At 39.2% G+C, this 19,600-nt stretch overlaps 2 protein-coding genes across 2 annotated transcripts; both read right to left on the bottom strand.

Annotated features, from left to right (window-relative positions):
- Positions 1–919: 919 nt before the first annotated feature.
- On the bottom strand, positions 920–1,855 carry LOC133246934 (olfactory receptor-like protein OLF3). The gene has a single exon (XM_061415478.1). It carries the CDS (start codon positions 1,853–1,855, stop codon positions 920–922), a length of 936 nt encoding a protein of 311 aa, XP_061271462.1.
- An 8,752-nt stretch (positions 1,856–10,607) lies between these two features.
- On the bottom strand, positions 10,608–11,561 carry LOC133246862 (olfactory receptor-like protein OLF3). The gene has a single exon (XM_061415438.1). The coding sequence runs from the start codon at positions 11,559–11,561 to the stop codon at positions 10,608–10,610; it is 954 nt and encodes a 317-aa protein (XP_061271422.1).
- Positions 11,562–19,600: the final 8,039 nt, after the last annotated feature.

Here is a 19,600-nt window from a genome sequence, read left to right as displayed (position 1 = left end):
CATCACTGGTTATGATCACTTGTTTTTATAATTGAGGAAACTAGAGGTTAGAGAGTTTTCAAAGCCACATGAAGTGTGGCTGTTCCCACCCTGAAATTTTTTACTATTTATATTGCATTTTGTGAGGGAACATGCAAGAAGAATTTGAAAGTAAAAAGGGGGATATGAAGTCTAGGAGGAGAGGTTATCCAGAAGACGGCAGCATAAGAATTAAAGGCTTTAAAAATTTTTGTCGTTGTTGTTGTTGTTTTGCTCAATCATGTTGACTCTTTTGTGACCCCATGGACTATAGCCCGCCAGGCTCCTCTGTCCATGGGATTTCCCAGGCAAGGATACTGGAGTGAGTTGCCATTTCCTCCTCCAGGGTATTGTCGTGACCCAGAGATCGAACCTACATCTCCTGTGCTGCAGGCAGATTGTTTACTGCAGTAGTGATCAGTTCAGTTCAATTCAGTCACTCAGTCATGTCCAACTGTTTGCGACCCCATGAATCGCAGCACACCAGGCCTCCCTGTCCGTCACCATCTCCCAGAGTTCACTCAAACTCACGTCCTTCGAGTCGGTGATGCCATCCAGCCATCTCATCCTCTGTCGTCCCCTTTACCTCCTGTCCCCAATCCCTCCCAGCATCAGAGTCTTTTCCAATGAGTCAGCTCTTCGCATGAGGTGGCCAAAGTACTAGAGTTTCAGCTTTAGCGTCATTCTTTCCAAACACCCAGGGCTGATCTCCTTTAGAATGGACTGGGTGGAATGATGCACACAGTCAAAATGTGGATGAATGTGGAAAGTCAGTCTAGAAAAGCTTGTTCACCATGATCTGCCTTATCAGCAAATCTGAGGAGAAAGGGCACATCCATCATTTTCTTTTTAATTAAAATGTCGTTTTATGGGCTGTTGGAAAGAGAAATTCTTTGAATCTTTACCTTTTTTCACTAAACTTCCCCAACACTCTTCTAAAAGCGCTCATCACTTCCTTGTTTCTCAAGCTATAGATTAAGGGATTCAGCATTGGGGTCACCACAGCACAGAACAAAGCAACCCTCTTCTCCTGTTCTGCGGAGGAGCCAGCCGTGGGTCTCAAGTATGTGAAGATGGCTGTGCCAAAGCACATGGAAACCACAGTGAGGTGAGAGGCACAGGTCCCAAACGCTTTGCGGCGTCCCTGGGCAGAGCGAATACGCAGAATGGTAGCGACTATATGACCGTAGGAGAAAAGAACAAGAAAACAGGGAAGCATGATGACCAGAAATCCTGAGACAGCCACCATGACCTTGTTGAAGGAGGTGTCCACACAGGCCAGCTTCAGCATAGCCAACATCTCACAGGCAAAGTGATTAACAACCTTATGGCACAGAGGTAGCTGAAAGGTGATGACTGTCTGCATCAGCGAATTCATGAAACCAGCAGCCAAGCAGCCTGCCACCAGCCCCAGGCACAGCTCTCCGTGCATGATGACCGTATAGTGCAAGGGGTGGCACACTGCCACGTAGCGGTCATAGGCCATGGCCCCCAGCAGGAAGAACTCTGTGCTGCCCATTGCCAAGGAGATAAGCAGCTGGAGCACACAGCTGTAGAATGGAATGGACTTCCGGGCTGACAGGAAGTGAACGAGCATCTGGGGGACCGTGCTGTTGGTATAACAGACGTCCACAAACGACAGGACACTGAGGAAAAAGTACATGGGTGTGTTTAGCCGGCTGTCCAGTCTGATAAGGAGTATTATCAGGAAGTTCCCCAGCACGGTCACCAGATACATGGCCAGGAAAAGGACAAAGAGGGAGACCTGGGTCTCCCAGAGGCTGGACAGCCCCAGAAGAATGAACTCACTCATCCCTGTCTGGTTTTCCCTGCCCATGGGCCTCTGAAGTCCAAACCCAAGTTATAAATCGAAAAAGACTAGATACTTAAGGTGCCAGAGGATCTTATGAAGTCATTTAGACAAAACAGCCATCCAATATTAAGTGGTGTGCGTTTTCAGATCATGTGTCTCCTTCTGGGTTTGCGACCACCGTAGAATGCACGATATGGCTCAGATCCAAGGAGAATAGAAAACTCTTCTCATTCCTTAAGTGGGAAGATTTTCATTAAAATGCTTAGATAATTGAGTTAAAATGTTAACTGTAAAATGTGATTTTTTCTTTAAAGCCAACTCCTAACTGTGGAGTTTGTTTACTTCTTTGTTAGATACCAGTTTTTCCCTTCTTATGATCTCAAAATCCATATTGAATGGAACCTAACAGGGATGAATGGTTTTATCACTTTTTTACTTCTGGATTCTTTGATTGTGAAAATGAGATATTAAATTTCCACCCTTTTAACATCACAAATTTTGGGTTATAAGTTAGAAGGTAGCAAATATAAAATAGTTTTTAGGAGCTAAAAATTGTCAAAAATTACATCTCCAGTTCAGTGAGATGGAAAACAAAGACCTGAGTAATCAGACTCAGTTTTGAGAAACCTTCACCTATTTGTCTTTTATCTGGTTGAGAGAATAAGCGGGAAGAATCTGTATTGTATTTCTCCTCCCTTGAAAGAACCACAGTGCGTGGGGTCAACAACAGAGGATGACTGTCAAGAAACAAAGATGCATTAACCATCTTCCTTAGAGATAAAAGCTCAGATAGTTGCACACGTGCTAGCCTATTAACTAAACGATAAGGGGAAACTGGTTGCACATTCTTTCCAATTCTATTTCTATATATTCTGGATAGGGATTTTTGTGGTTTGGAGACTACAAAATGTAATGGAAAAATTAAAGTTAACTCAGTGAAATGACTGATGATTACCTCTTTCCTTTAACCCTCTTTACTTTTATCTCCATCTGAAATACGTGACTGTCCCCTGTGCCTTAGAAAACTGTCTTTTCTCATCCTAATGCTATGCTCCCTCTTACTGTGCCTAACATGACCAGAAAGTAATAGCATACTCTGTTCAATACCGTCCTCAAACTTTCTAATCCTGCTGATGTACTAGTACTTCAGAAAGTACAAGAGCTTGAGTATTATCTCTGGAATGCTTAGTAATTTTCAATTCAGTTCAGTTCAGTTCAGTCGCTCAGTCGTGTCCGACTCTTTGCAACCCCATGAATCGCAGCATGCCAGGCCTCCCTGTCCATCACCAACTCCCGGAGTTCACTCAGACTCACGTCCATCGAGTCAGTGATGTCATCCAGCCATCTCATCCTCTGTCGTCCCCTTCTCCTCCTGCCCCCAATCCCTCCCAGCATCAGACTCTTCCAATGAGTCAACTCTTCACATGAGGTGGCCAAAGTACTGGAGTTTCAGCTTTGGCATCATTCCTTCCAAAGAACACCCAGGGCTGATCTCCTTTAGAAAGGACTGGTTGGATCTCCTTGCAGTCCAAGGGACTCTCAAGAGTCTTCTCCAACACCACAGTCCAAAAGCATCAATTCTTTGTCACTCAGCTTTCTTCACAGTCCAACTCTCGCATCCATACATGACCACTGGAAAAACCATAGCCTTGACTAGACGGACCTTTGTAATCTTACTTGGGCCTTATTCAAATCACAAGTGATTTCCAGAAACCTCACAGACCAAACAAAGCCCACTCTAGATTTTCCACATGCTCTGCCCTTCAAATTATTCTGTCCTTTGTGTAGAGAAAGTGAAATGTAAGCACAGCTATCCCAAGAAAATGTTACCTGCTTGCTGCCTGTGATCAGAGAGGGTCATTGAATATATGATGAAAATCATACTTTGTTTTGAGGGTATTCATGACAGTCAGGGCAGATAACCACAGATAAATAAGATGCCAAAGGTACCATCCAGCAGAGAAGGGTCTATGGAAATTTGCATTTGATAATCTTTCTAATGTCTATGAATGAAGCTTGATAAACCATTCTCACTTCAAGAGATAATTTATATAAGTTACAAGAGGAGGCAATAAAAGTACAAAATGTTCTTTTATTCTTTAGAATTTACTCTAGAGCTTCCGATTAGCAAGTCACTTTGTAATATTTCTATCAAAGAAAGAGGAAACCTACCTTTTTATCCCCAGTAAAAAGGGAAAAGTTGGAATATGAAATTATCACTGGTGAAGACCTCAGGTACCAGAGAGAGGTAAGCGACTTCAGAGGGGAAAATCAGAGAACTTTCAGTGGAATGTGACCATGTATATAACAGCATTTTAATAGACAATATTTCTAGAAAGGTACGTGAGGTAGTCTTTAATCCTGCTATAACACACAAAACAATTCATGTAACACAAGTTCTCTGGGAGAGGGCTAAAAGAAAAACAAAGCAAAACAATCCAGGAGGTACCTGATAATTATTCAAGGTATTCTCAGGAACCAAATAAGGAGACTTTGCTGAAAAATCTGATGATGATCTCTTGTGGTTTTGAGGCTTTCATCTCTTAAAAACAAATAATAGTTAAGGGCTTGACAAAGAAAATATAGTAATCCCTGTTCTTGGGTCAGTAATTCGCCTTAAAGGCTCAGCAAGTTATTGATACAAATAGAAACACTCATTGTTAGCATGTCATGTTTCTGTATCATCTTCATGCTTTTAAAGTGCCATGCCCTGGGGTGAATGAATTGCTTTGTCAATGAACTTGCATTTCCCAGTTCAACTATCATTACCTACTCTTGCCCCTCGGTATCCATGGGATTGGTTCCAGAACTCCAGTGAACACCAAAATCCATGGATGTTCAGCTCCCGTATATAAAGTGGTCTGTTATTGCATATAACTCACACACATGCTCCTGTACACTTTAAATCATCTCTAGATTACTTATAAAATCTAATACAAAGTAAATGTGATGTAAATAGTTGCCAGTATGTAGCAAATTCAAGTTTTGCTTTTGATAACTTTCTAGAATTATTTTTAATATTTTCAATACATGGTTGGTGAATCCACAGCTGTGGAACCTGTGAATTTGGGAGTCTAGCTGTAGCTTCTTCATCTGTCTAAACACAGCATACATTCAAATCTGTCCCAATTCATTGGAGTGAGGGAAGTAGGAAGAGTGATGGAATTAGGATATGATGTCAGTAGTAAAAAGAATAATTTTTTAATCAAAAATAAAGATTCAATAGCAAAACAAGTAAAATGAGTAAAACTTTCAAAAATATGATACATAAATAAAAGTTAAAAACAGACTTTCAAAAATAAGGTGGTGGTGTTATAAGTGACAATAACAATAAAACAACAGCATTCCTAAACCACCTTTCCTTCCTAGAACTGTGATTCAATCTCCCTAAAGAAATGTTCTTCTCAAAAAAGAAGCTGGCAGGAAAGCTTGAGATTTCTCCCAAATGTTAACTGGCTAAGTTGCTATCCCCACCTGATTCCTACTTCCTAATGCATACCTACACTTCTTGGAGCAACAGAAAGTTTAAAGCCAGTTATCCAGCTGAAGTTGCCACCTCTGACCATCATTGTTTAAGAATGAGCTGGTTAACACAAACCTGTCCTCTGGTCCAGATTTCCAGCAGTGTACAGGTACTGGGGGTGCAATGTGACACAGGGAACACAGCCTATAGTAACTTATGTTCAATGATTCCATGAATGCAGTAAAAGCCCTATTATAGGTACTTCATTTCTCAGAGGTATTCAAAGAAATTTCTCACCAGTTTGGCTATTGAAATGTATTTTCTTACAACAAATTGTTCAAATGTGACCTTTATCTCTATACTAACCAAACTCAACTCAACTGTCACATGAGCCTAGAAAGAAGCTGTGTGTTAAGGAAATCATTTCTTCTTGACCATAATCCTAAGAACCCAATGGAGAGCCTCTGATCATGACTGCCTTACCTCCAGGACAAGAGGCCAGCATTGCCCCAGGAAGAGTTGGGCTGGGCAAGATGTGGGATCTTCTTTTCCCTCAGAGACAAAATCTCTGCAGGCCAATTATGCTGTGCTTGTTAGGTTTCTGTTGTTTTTTCTCTTTTTCTATATGGTAATTCTCTCACCTTAAACTCTTACCTGCTTTTAAAGAATTTACAAGTGAGAATAATTTTTTAATGAGCCAGAAAAGAGAGGAGAATCTGAAGCCCTGGTTCTCCTGGAGACATTCTACTGCCTTTGGTGAAGTTTCACTTTAAGGAAGTTAAAATTTGCCCATGACTTTCTGTCCATGTACTCATGATTGAGACTATTTGAACCAAAGTGTCCAGTTATTCATGGACTGCTCAGATATCTTTGAGCAATATCTCTTCTAACAAGGTTCTGAAATTATACATGGGCTATAATCATATACTATCTTCAGAACTGATGCAGCTATTTCATGGGACCTGTCCCCATTTTGCCTTACTATTGGGGGGTTCCTTTTAACTGGGCATTGTCAAATTATGCATTTTTTATCTAAAAGTCTGCCCTCATTCTGAAAATACTTCAAAAGTTTACTACCCACTGAAAGAAAGAAATCTGATATCCATCCCATTGATAGACATTTAGTTTGTTTCTGCTTTGCTGCTGTTAAAAAGAACACTCAGATGGACATTCACATACACACACACTCATCTTTTGTCCCACAAATGTCCTCATTTCTGTTTCCCAGTGGTGCAATTGCTATATTACAGATTATGTGTGTGTCTAGCTTTAGCTAATATTGTCAGTTTTGTGAAAACAGATGTTCCAATTGTATGCCCACCAAATCTATATGAAATTTCTTTGCTCTAACCATTCTTTATCCTTAGTCATTTTACTAAGTACTTTACATATAATATTTCATTGAATCCTCTCAAACTTCTCACAAGGAGCTTATTATTCTTTGCAACTTACGAAAAAGAGAGCTGATTCTTAGAGAGGTTTTATAACTTGTCCAGGATCACACTTCTTATTTTGTTATCCTGCTATACTTTGATGAGGACTATGTAGAAGTCTCAAAGAAGTCAGGCAATAGCATGCATATAGCGATAATTTCCATAAAAAGGGGGAAAAAAATCTCAAGATAACAAGGATCAGATTTTGCTGAAAGTAGCTTAACCCAAATTTGATGCTAGAAGGACAACCAAACCACATCACTCTGGCAAGACACACAACCACTTGGTCATGTATATTTTATAGGATCTATATTTTATACAGCAGGATTAGGCTTCAAAAGCCTGAATTTTAGTGGGAAAAATAGGGGAGAGCTTGATGGTCCCAGATATCACAATAATGGACAGTACAGAGTAAAAGCGGAAGCTTGTGTCTCCAGAAGACCTATCACTGGGGTTAAATGCTGCTAGGGCTAAGAAGTAATATAAATCATTCAACTCACACTCAGCAGATATCTAAGAATGATGCTAATATGTGATTTGTGTCTTGCATTCACCCATTAGTTTGGAGTCCTTAGATTTGGGGCAGATGAACCTAAATGATGATAAGAAATGAGATGCTTTCTGAAATGCAAACCAAAGTAAGAACTACTTCAGTTTCTCTTCACCATCATGACCTCAGTCTACATGCTGAAAGAATCCCTTTTTCCTTTTTATATCAGTGCTCTTTATGTGTATACCTTGTGTTGCAATTTTGCAATTTTGTTCCATTTCCTTTATAATACTGTGGCAAACTATTGCCCATAGGTCAAACTTGGCCTGCCACTGTTTTTGTATGGTCCACGGGAAAAGAATTTTTTTATATTTTTAAATGGTTAAAAAAGAAGATTTTATGATGTAAAAATTATATATAATTCTAATTTCAGTGTCCCTATATTTAGATTTATTGGTACCAGCAACATTTATTCCTTTTTTATACATTATCTATGGCTATTTAGTGCTATTATGGGAGAGCTTGACCCAGAAAACCTTGAAAATTTTCTATCTGGCCTAATACAGAAAGAGTTTCCCAACCCCTGCCCTAGAAGACTGTATATTTCCTGAGGTAGTGGCTATATCTCACCAACTGAATCTTTGACTATGCTAAAGCCTTTCACTGTGTGGATCATAACAAACTGTGGAAAATTATTAAAGAGATGGAACTACTAGACCACCTTACCTGTCTCCTGATAAGCCTGTATGCAGGTCAAGAAGCAACAGTTAAAACAGACATGGAACAAGGGACTGGTTCCAAACTGGGAAAGGAGGATGGCGAGACTATATAGCATCACTCTCTTACTTAATTTCCATACAGAATACATCATGTGAAATGCCTGGCTGAATGGATCAGAATCTGGAATCTAGATTTCTGGGATAAATATAAACAACCTCAGATATGCAGACAATACCACTCTGATGGCAGAAAGTGAAGAGGAACTAAAAAGTCTTTTGATGAGGGTGAAAGAGGAAAGTGAAAAAGTTGGCTTGAAACTCAACATTCAAACAACTAACATTATGGCATCCAGTCCCATCACTTCATGGCAAATAGATGAGGAAACAGTAACAGATTTTATTTTCTTGGGCTCCAAAATCACTGTGAATGGTGACTGCAGTCTTGAAATTAAAAGATGCTTGTTCCTTGGAAGGGAAGCTGTGACAAACCTAGACAGAGTATTAAAAAGCAGAGACATCACTTTGCCAACAAAGGTGCATGTATCCAAAGCTATGGTTTTTCCAGTAGTCATGTATGGATGTGAGAGTTGGACATAACAAAGGCTGAACACTGAAGAATTGATGCTTTTGAATTGTGGTGTTAGAGAAGACAAGAGAAAGTCCCTTGGACTACGAGGAGATCAAACCAATCAATCCTAAAGGAAATCAACCCTGAATATTCATTGGAAGGACTGAGGCTAAAACTGAAGCTCCAATACTTTGGCCACCGGATGTGAAGGGTCAACTCATTCGAAAAGACCCTGATGTTGGGAGAGATGGAATGCAAAAGAAGAAGAGGACGACAGAGGACGAGATGGTTAGATAGCATCATCGACTCAACGGACGTGAATCTGAGCAAACTTCAGGAGATTGTGAAGGACAGGGAAGCCTGACTGCTGCGGCCCATGGGGTTGCAAAGAGTTAGACACAGGTTAGCCAGTGAACAACAACAAGTGGCCATATCTAAACACAACTTTGATACCACGCAATGCCTATAGCAGTGTCTTCGACAAAGTCAAGGTCCACAAAATGACCATATGTAACTTTGAGAGGGCTGAGAATAAAGTCGTTCAAATTAGAGGGAAAATGTGACCTTTGTGACCTTGTAATTGAAGATACTGAGATGAAACTTAAAGATACCTGAGGCAGAGAGTGGTGTCCACAAGTGAAAGAGGCACACTCGTCTGTCGCCCACTGTGGGCTGTACCTTCACCATTCTCACATCTCACACCTCCGCCTCTTCCTCCCTCCTCTGCACTCTCAGCCATGAGAGCTCCATCTTGTTTCACGGAGAAGAATAGGTGCCAGTGGAAATCCCTCAGCTTCTGATCACCACTGCCGAAACACAAATCAACCAAAAATCAATCAATTGACTTTACAATGAGACAAAAAAGAAAAGGAGAGCCTCTCTTTTAGACTCCTTGAAGACAGTGAGAAGACCCACCATTATTATATTCTTTGTCTCCTCTCTTACCTATCCCTTGTTTAATCATTTCTTTCCCCTTTTACCTTATTTAGGTTTATCCTTAGAGTCAAGATGCACTCACAGGCAATGCCAGCTCACAAGATTTACAGAGGGGATTTAAGTAGGGGGTTAAGATTTAAGTAGGGGTTTGTGTCTTTGTGTGTGAGGTGTGTGGAGGGGAGTACAAGAACACCTTTAATACGGAGACTTGAGAATAACATCTGTACAGCAGACTGACCTATCCTTATAGTACAAAATCCATATTAAAGCTGTATTATCTTTCATTGGCTTATTCAAGGAAACTACTTTCCTTAGATTAACTGTGTCTTAACATTGAATTCATTTATCTTGCTGTTTATTTGCTTATTTTTTTCCAAAAGTTCAAATAAAGGTTTGCTGAATTTTAAGAAATTACAATTTTACCTTTTGAAAGGTACCCAATATATACAATTGTTTCCTTACCAAATTATTCATGTTATTTAGCAGTAGTTGTCTCATATTTTTCTTAAATAATCTCAATCACAAATAATTCAATTATATCTTTATTGCAGTATAAAAAGAACTTTAGTTGATGTTTTTCCTCTCATTGATTTCCATTACTCACACAGAGACTGTACATCCACAATAGGTTGTGCAAAAAACATTTCAATCACAGTTGATAGCAACATGCTCCTTAAGATAGTGGCTCACACAATTAATAAATGTGACTATATATGGCACACTATGTTTTGAGTGTTCAAACATGAAAATGCATTTTGTTCCCAGTGGAAATGAGATGACCTCCTTAAAATGTGGTTGAATAATTCAGTATTCCAAGATAAAATCCAAGAATGGGTCCATAATTGCAACAATTTTTCATGTTGCTATCAAAACAATAAACATTTTCTTCAAGTATTCTAGGGTCATATGAATGGATACTGAGTGGATAACAGTGGGAAGTTCTATTACAGCACTGCTTACTGTCTCTGAACATCCTGCTGTGACATAAAAACACCCCCACATCCCACACCGAACCCAGTCACTCAGCCTCCTACCCAACACCACAAGCATGTGTTTTGTCATCTCCTTCCCGGTTGCCACGGCAATGCAGTTATAAGGCTTCCTATCTGAGATGGGTAAGAGAACACACAGGCAAAGCTCCTTTCTCTAAGTGATGCTCATGATTCATCAAGTTGCCAGTTTCGATGTTAATCCAAATAATTGTCCTAGTAGTTTCTGCCAAGCTCTCTTCACCTCCTTATTCCTTAGACTGTAAATCATGGGGTTCAGCGTGGGTGTCAAAATGGCATAGAAGAGAGAGATCAGCTTCTCCTGAAGCACAGAAGGGCTGGGATTGGGCTGGATGTAAGTGAAAATGGTCATGCCATAGCACAGGACAACCACTGTGAGGTGAGAGGCACAGGTGTGGAAGGCTTTCTTTCTCCCCTCTGTGGACTGGATCTTCAGGATGGTGAAAAGGATCCTGATGTAGGACAGGAGAACCAGGCAGAAAGGCGTCATCAGCAAGACAATGCTAGAAACCATTATTGAGATCTCATTGGAGGAGGTGTCCACACAGGCCAGCCTGACCACAGCTAGGATTTCACAGGATATGTGATCAATATACTTGTTCGTGCACACAGGCAACTGAAAGGTGATGGTGGTCTGCACGAGAGAGTTGACAGAGCCACTGACCCAGGATGTGATGGCCAGCCTAGCACAGAGACCTCCGTGCATGATGACCGAGTATCTCAGGGGGTCGCACACAGCCACATAGCGGTCATAGGCCATCACGGCCAGGAGAACAAACTCAATCCCACCCAGGCCCAGGGAGAAGAATAACTGGGCTGCACAGCTCACGTAGGGGATCCCTTTATGCTCCGCAAGAAAATGCACCAGCATCTGAGGAACGATGCTTGTGGCATAGGAGACATCAACAAGGGAGAGGTTGGTGAGAAAGAAATACATGGGAGTGTGGAGTCGGCTGTCCAGTCTGATCAGAAGAACAATGAGGACGTTACCTAGCACTATCACCAGGTACATAACCAAGAACAGGACAAAGAGAGCAACTTGAGCGTCCCAGTCACTGGACAGGCCAAGGAGAATGAATTCTCTCACCCAAGTCTGGTTATCTGCTCCCATTAAAAGATGTGAGGTTATTAATCTGCAGAGACTCAGAAATAATAGAAGCTGTTGAATCAAAGAACCATTTTTGTTGTTCAGTTGCTAAGTCATGTCTGATTTTTTGCAATCCCATGGACTGCAACACACCAGGCTTTCCTGCCTTCACTATCTCCTGGAGCTGCTCAAATTGATGTCCATTGATTTGATGATGCTATTTAACCATATCATCCCTCAGATGCACCCTTCTGCTTTTGCCTTCAATATTCAGTCAAAGAATCATAAAAATAATTTTTTATCAATACATACTGTATGAAATTAACCAGCCTGAGCTGTTTCAGATCATTTATGGGTCAAGATGACAGGCTTTATACTGATATATATTGTATCTACTCTGTATCAGAGACAGCCCAGTGCTTTTATAAGAACATGATGTGGTCTCTAGGAGATTCAGTTAAAGTCTGAAGATAACCACAGAGCAATTTTAAGAACTTCATATCTTAGCCAGCTTACAACAGATTCTAGGATATGGAAAGGATGGTAGGTAACAATGATGGATAAAATGATAAACAATGAAGAAAAACTTGGTTGGAATTTTTTTTTTAAAGCATGCATTAGACCTGTCACCTAGACCCATGCTGATAAACTGGATAAATCTATTATAAAAGGAAATATTGGAAATAGAGAGAAACTTACAGAAAGGTCTGGAATCAGTGAACCTAGGTTTGAAACTTAATTTAGCAGCAATGTGATCTTGGTTTAGTGACAAACTTCTATTTATGAAACAGACTTATGCAACTCACAATACATTTAAGCTCAAATGAAGGAAATTTCTGGAGAGAGTACTTGTGAATTTTTACTGGTAGTAGTTCTATAGTAGTATGACCAGTAGTAGTAACATGACCTCCGCCTGGGGGTAAATAAAGTAACAGATGTGACTTTCCTCAGATCTCCTCTATAGATTCAGACATAGATGTTTTAAAGAATAAAACTGTAGGCAACAGTTAATGAATCTTAGGGCTTAGTGGGATATTCTGAGGACTTTTTCTTCCTTTTGGTGTGACTAGACTCTGGTCTCTTAGCCTTTAGTGGAATGAGACAGATAAGAGAATTGTAGTTGGGCCTTGTTTTATTTTTTCTCTTCAACTTACTATTATTGATAATCTACCATTTTTATATTGGCTCAAAAGAAAACAAGGAAAGTTATGAACGTTTAGGCTTTCTCAATATAAGAAAGAAAGGAAAGCATATGGCTATGGACCCTTTCTTACTGTTCAAGGCAGAGAAGGTATGGATTCTTGTAGATACACATTAGAAAAGAGTTTCCATTTTGTTTTCTTTTCTTAGCAGCACTTTTTCAGTAGCTCTAATATGTTTTAAGGTCAATTTTGAACAACAGAAATAGTTTTTTACTGTGTCTGAAGCACTGACTCATTCTTACTGTACCTCCACACCTGTATATTTTTAATTTCCTTTCCTCTCAGTGGACAAAACAAGAGAAAACAGGAGACAAAGGCAGCGAGAGAGATTGAGAGGAAAGGCAGAGCTGCTTGCCTCATATCTGAACCCACATAGATGTCAAACTGGGTTTCTGAGCAGAAACATGAAGAAAAGTGTTCATGCTTCCACTCTTAAAGGACAAAACAAGCAGTTCAATAAATGCCCTTCTTATTCATGATTTAGACACATAGATTTTTACAAACATCTTTCCTGATGTCCTTCTCACAACCTGATCGCCCCTTTAAACAATTCCTTCATTTCTGCTACATCAGGATACTTTCATTACCACCCCTCACTTTGCTTTCCTCAGTCATGACCCGTCTGAGAAAATATCTACTTCCTGGAAACCAGTGTGGAACAATGACCATAGTTGAGTGTCAGCTTTATTCAGCTCTTTCTCCTATATAAGTTTGTCTGTGTTCTCCTCTCAGTATTTGCTACAACTCCAGCTACTTAAACATTTCTGCCAGGTACCTTATGCTCCTTTGTTGTTGTGTAGTCGCTAAATCATCTCTGACTTTTTTGGAGCCCTAAGAACTGTAGCCTGCCAGGCTCCTCTGTCCATGAGATTTCCCAGGCAAGAATACTGGAATAGGTTGCCATTTCCTCCTCCATGGGATATTCCTGATCCAGGGATCAAACCTGCATCTCCTGCATCAGCAACAGATTCTTTACCATTGAGCCACCAGGGAAGCCCCAATGCTCCTTTAATAGACAATAAAACCAGAGAAAGAATGTCAACAAGATGGCAGAATAAGATATTCCTAGCTTTCTTTCTTCCCATGGATACATTAAATAAACATCTATACACAGATCAATTCCCTCTGACAAAAATTCAGAAACTAGTTGAGAGGCTCCTATACATTGAATAATTGAGAAAACATACACATTAAAACAAGCAGAAGAATCTGAGACATGTTCATGCCCATGAACGCCACCACTGACACATTGCCTTACAAATGGGAGGAATCCCACAACTCCCAGCATTCCCTGGATCACACATTAGGAACACCAACTTTGATGGCTGCCACCTGAGGGACAGGCTCCCAAATCACCTGACTCAGATCTGGGGCCTCAGCACTCAACAGTACCACATATGTTTAGTTGCTCAGTTGTGTCTGACTCTGCAATCCCATGAACTGTAGCCCTCCAGGCTCCTCTGTCCATGGGATTTCCCAGGTAAGAATACTGGAGTGGGTTTCCATGCCCTCCTCCAGGGGATCTTGCTGACCCAGGGATCGAACCCACATCTCCCACATTGCAGGCAAATTCTTTTACCATCTGAGCTACCAGGGAAGCCCTCCATGGAAAGGACTAACTGTGTATTTTCCCAGTTGCTGTGTTAAGGTCAAGGTTCTAATTACCCTGCATCTGTGAGCCTGTAGGGCAGGTAATTAGTAGTCCTCAGAGAGACTGAAGAAATGAGCACTTTCTGTGCCTTGCCTCTACAGAATACTTCCAAATTCATTTTATCAGGCTAGCACGATACTGATACCAAAGTCAAACAATGATACCATGAGGTAAGACCAACATCTTCAAAGAACATAGATGCAAAAATTCTTAATAAACAGCAAACAAACAAAATTCAAAAATACATGAAAAGGATTATATACAACAATCAAGTGGGATTTATCTATGGAACGCAAGGATAGTTCAACATATCCAAATCAATCAAGATGACACATCACACCGGTAGAATGAAAAATGCAGAGAAAGCACCTGGCAAAGTTTAATAGTCATTCATGATTAAAACTCCCAACAAAACAGATATAAAAGGAAATTTGCTGAACACAATAAAGGCCATCTATAAAAAGCCCACAGCTAATGTCATAAACAATGTGAAAGAACTGAAAGTTTTTTCTCTAAGATTCAGAACAAGGCAAGGATGTCCATTCTCATCTCTATTCAATACTAGAAATATTAACAGAGCAATCAGATAAGAAAAAGGAATAAAAGGTATCCTAACCAGAAAGAAGTAAAATTATCTCTGTTTGAAAATGACATAATCTTATGCAGAAAACCCTAGACTCTACCAATACACTGCTATAAGTAAAATGAGTTCAGTAAATTGCAGGATGCAAATCAACAAAAATTACTGGCATTGTTGCAACATCACTCCATCCAAAAGGAAATCAAAGGAAAAAAATCCTACATCAAAAAGAATACTTAGGAATAAATTTAACCAAGAAGAAAAATGATGTGTGTGCTAAAGATTATAAATATTGAAGAAAGACGTTAAATAAGACATACCTAAATTGAAAGATATCTCATGTTCATGTCTTAGAAGAATTAATATTGTTAAAATGTCAATACCACCCAAAGCAATATGAAGATCCAAGTCAATGCCTACAAAATTGGTAAACTATATACCTAATAAAGCATTGATATCCAAAATATACAAAGAACTCCCACAAATAAACAGAAAGGACAGCAAACAGCCTGGTTTTTTAAAATGGCAGAAGTCGAGTAGAGATTTTTCCACAGAAGACATATTTATGAGGATGAATAAGTCTAGAGATCTAACATATAAATAGCTGACAGATATATTTAAAGATATTTTAACATCACCAATTATCATGGAAATCAAAATCACAATGAGCTATAACCTCACACCTGTTAGGATAGCTATTACCAAAGGGAAAAAAAAAGGTAAGTGTTAGCAATGATGTTAAGAAAAGGGAACCCTTTTACACCATTGATGGGTATGTAAATTGGTATGGCCAATATGGAAAACAGTATGGAGACTCTTCAAAAAATAGAACTATCATAACATCTAGCAATTCCACTTTTGTACATAGCCAAAGGAAATGAAATCAGTACCTCAGAGTTATCTGTACTCCCAAAATCACTGCACCGTCATTCATGATAGATAAGAGATGGAAACAAATTTAGTATTTACACATACAAAAATGGAATATTTTTCAGCCTTAAAAGGAAAAAGATATTGTCATTTGTAACAACATAGGTGAACCTGGAAAACATTATGCTAAGTGAAATAAGCCAGGCACAGAAAGAGAAAAACTGCATGACCTCACTTATAACGTGGAATCTCAACATCAAAGACAGAAAGTAGAAAGGTGGTTGGTTACCAAGAGCCGGGAGGTCGAGGAAATGGGTAATGTTGGTCAAATATACAGAGGTGCATAATTTAGGGTGAAAAAGTCTAGAGATCTAAAGTAGACCGTAATGACTGCAGTTATTAATATGGCATTTAATACTTGGAATTTGCTAAGAAATTCGATTTTAGGTGCTCATCACAAACAAACAAGGAATTATGTGAGAGAACAATAAGAACAATATGTTAATTATCTTGATCATGGTAATCACTTCACTATATGTGTGTGTGTGTATAAATAATCATGTTGTATACATAAAATAATACAAATTTTACTTTAAAAATAAAACGAATAAATCTTATGTGTATCCTTTGGGTAATATGTTCATATGTTCAAACTTCAATACCTCTCGGTGTTTTGAGTTTCTTGTTTACTCAAAAATAAGCAAGCTCTGCTGCCTGCTCAGAACACTGTAGTGAGCAGCGACACACCTCTGTAGTTCCTCTCCTTAAACATGAGCACCGTGAGGGAAGGACTTGCTCATGTTTGTGTTTTATGTATTGAGGTGGATGTAGGGTGGTTACTGTGGCCGTAACTAATAGAATACAGTATGTGATATTACCCAATAGGTGTCATTGAAATAGTCGATGAAAATTCATCTCCTGAAAGCGCTGCCACTAATGCCTGAGATCTATTACTTTTATGTTTAGCATTTTCCTCTTAATGAAATGGTTAGATAAAACTAATTAGGAGTTTTAAAATACAAAGTATCTAATCTTAGTGTGAACTAGTATATCAGCTTATGTGCATGCGTGCTCAGTCGCTTCAGCTGTGTCCAACTCTTTGCAGCCCCATGGAATGTATCCCACCAGGCTTCTCAGTCCATGGAACTCTCCAGGCAAGAATACTGGAGTGGAGAGTCATTCCCTTTTTCAGGGCATCTTCCCAACCCAGGGTTTGAACTTGGATCTCCCACATTGCAGGTGGATTCTTTACCATCTGAGCCACCAGAGAAGCCCATTTAACAATTTTAATTGCATTTAGTTTCTATTGCTACTATGTGGAACAATACTCCAAAATACTTGATTTTCCTTTGTAAGGAAGAATCCAGGGCTTGACACGTGGGTACTTTTTCCTTTTCCACATTTATTGTCACATTTTATTAACCTGCCCTGATCAGTGTATTACACATTTAAAACTATCTAACAACACTTTCTACTTGTACCCGCTGACAGTTTCATAAATAATCTTGCTCCTTTTCCACTCATTAGAAAAAAGTATTAATTTGAAAAACTTAGCAGGTATATATACTACAGAAGAACTCCTCAGTGTAATACCATCCAGAATTATATTTCAGAATAACAATCCCTTCCATTAATCATGCCAATTCAAAGACTATGTGGATGGATAAACCTCAAAAATCCAATCTCCAACAGTGTGAAGGCTTATAGGTGAGCCCGCGACCCTTATGATCTCCACATTACCCATTCACTGTAGAGACGATACCTTCAGCTAAGGGATGGAAAGCCAACACCTTTTTTTCTCTCCTAAAAGTGTTTGTATGTCATCTTTTGTAAGAATCCAAATAGAAGTCCTAAATGTAGAAGCAGAGCACATGAAGGGGGGCCCACAACCTAAAGATAGGTTTTCTTTCATGCTGGTCAGAATAAATGAGAATCATACCTTTTGGCAGTTGAGTTGTCAATAGAAATGGCACTTCAATTTAAAGAAAGAGTCATCTGACCTGTAGGTGAACACTTGGTTGCTGTATACACTAAGTGCATCTATCATGAGCAGAAATATTTGCATCAACCTATTGTTTGGAAACAAAAGATCCCAAGGTCACTTAGATGGATGAAGTTTCAAATATGGTTTAATACCCTGAGAGGGAAACTAGTTTTTCTTCTTCATGGTTTTATTATCTATTTCACATCTAGATTTTTTTGTTGCCTGACTTTTCATGTAAGCTGAGTCCAATTATTGAGACACTGTCCAATATGTGAAAACCTGAAGTTCACCTTTGATGATATATGTTACCATGATTTCATTTGTAAATGCTCACTTTCTTTGTATTTCTCACCCCCTATAGGTAAGACCAGGGTATTCTTTTGTAGTGTAATTCCCTAAACCTGGAAGCTTTCCACAGTATAATCCCTACAACTTATTCTGTAGAGTCAGGAGACCTCATTTCTAGTGCCACTTCATAGTCTTCCTGTTTATGAACATAAGCAATCCATTTAATAATTTTACATTTCAAATTCCTCTCACAGAAAGGAAAATCCAAATACTATGAGAAAAAGACACTTTAAAGCTATGTCCAGAGATGTAATATACTCCTCCTATTTGTTCAAGAATATCAATATCTAATAATCATTTACATCTGGGCTTCTTTAATAACTGTTTCCCTGAAAAAAAGATGCAGAATGTATCCATAGGAATTCCAATCGTTAATTATTAATCATCTTCACTGTTCCCCTCTGTTTCATATTTTCTCTTTCTCTCTGCCAGTACTAAAGTTTAAAATTGAGAAACTCATACAACAAAAATATAATTAAGCCTCCAACATCTGGAAAGCAGTATTATTTTACCACCTTCGCTATTTTACACAGGGTGAGAAGATTCCAACATTCATGGTTTATATTTTCAACTCAAAGTCTTTGACAAGTCACATCAGTTCTATTTCTACCTCTCCTGAAAAACCTCTGCTTACAACCATCTTCTCTTAGTACCTCTATTAACAAACATTCATTAGTACCAGAAAAAAATGGTCATGTGTTCTTCGGTTCAGGTTTACGTTGCTTTCTGAAGACTGCTCTTCTTCAAAAAAGTGATGGACCATAGGGATTAATTTTCTTGGTTTCTGGGCTAAGATCACCTGTGACTAGTTTAGTTTGTGAGGGAAATTCATGAGAAGAAGCTCACAGGTGCCCCAGAATTGGCTCAGACACAAACCTAATGAGGTGTGACACTGGCTGAATTAGAAATGTAGGCAGAGTGCCTTTGGGATCTGTAAGCATTAGAGCATTAATTGTTGCCTCCACTCCCAACCCTCAAGGGCAGGGCCTTGATGCCACACTTCTTCTCTCTGTGGAAGATGGTACTCCATCCTCCTCAGACTACAACAAACTACTGAAGCCTTAGGTCATTCTAAGAAGCTGGAGATGGCAGCTTTTTGAGGATAGGATAATCTTGTACAGCCCAATCATGATATTTAGCTCTCAATATATGCCAAAGAATGCTCAAACTACTGCACAATTGCACTCATCTCACACGCTAGTAAAGTAACGCTCAAAATTCTCCAAGCCAGGCTTCAGCAATACATGAACCATGAACTTCCAGATGTTCAAGCTGGTTTCAGAAAAGGTAGAGGAAACAGAGATCAAATTGCCAACATCTACAGGATCATCAAAAAAGCAATAGAGTTCCAGAAAAACATCTATTTCTGCTTTATTGACTATGCCAAAGCCTTTGACTGTGTGGATCACAATAAACTGTGGAAAATTC

The sequence above is a fragment of the Bos javanicus genome, chromosome 4 (genome assembly GCF_032452875.1).
Source record: "Bos javanicus breed banteng chromosome 4, ARS-OSU_banteng_1.0, whole genome shotgun sequence".
Taxonomy (NCBI): Eukaryota; Metazoa; Chordata; class Mammalia; order Artiodactyla; family Bovidae; genus Bos; species Bos javanicus.
This window is presented reverse-complemented; position numbering and strand designations above follow the sequence as displayed.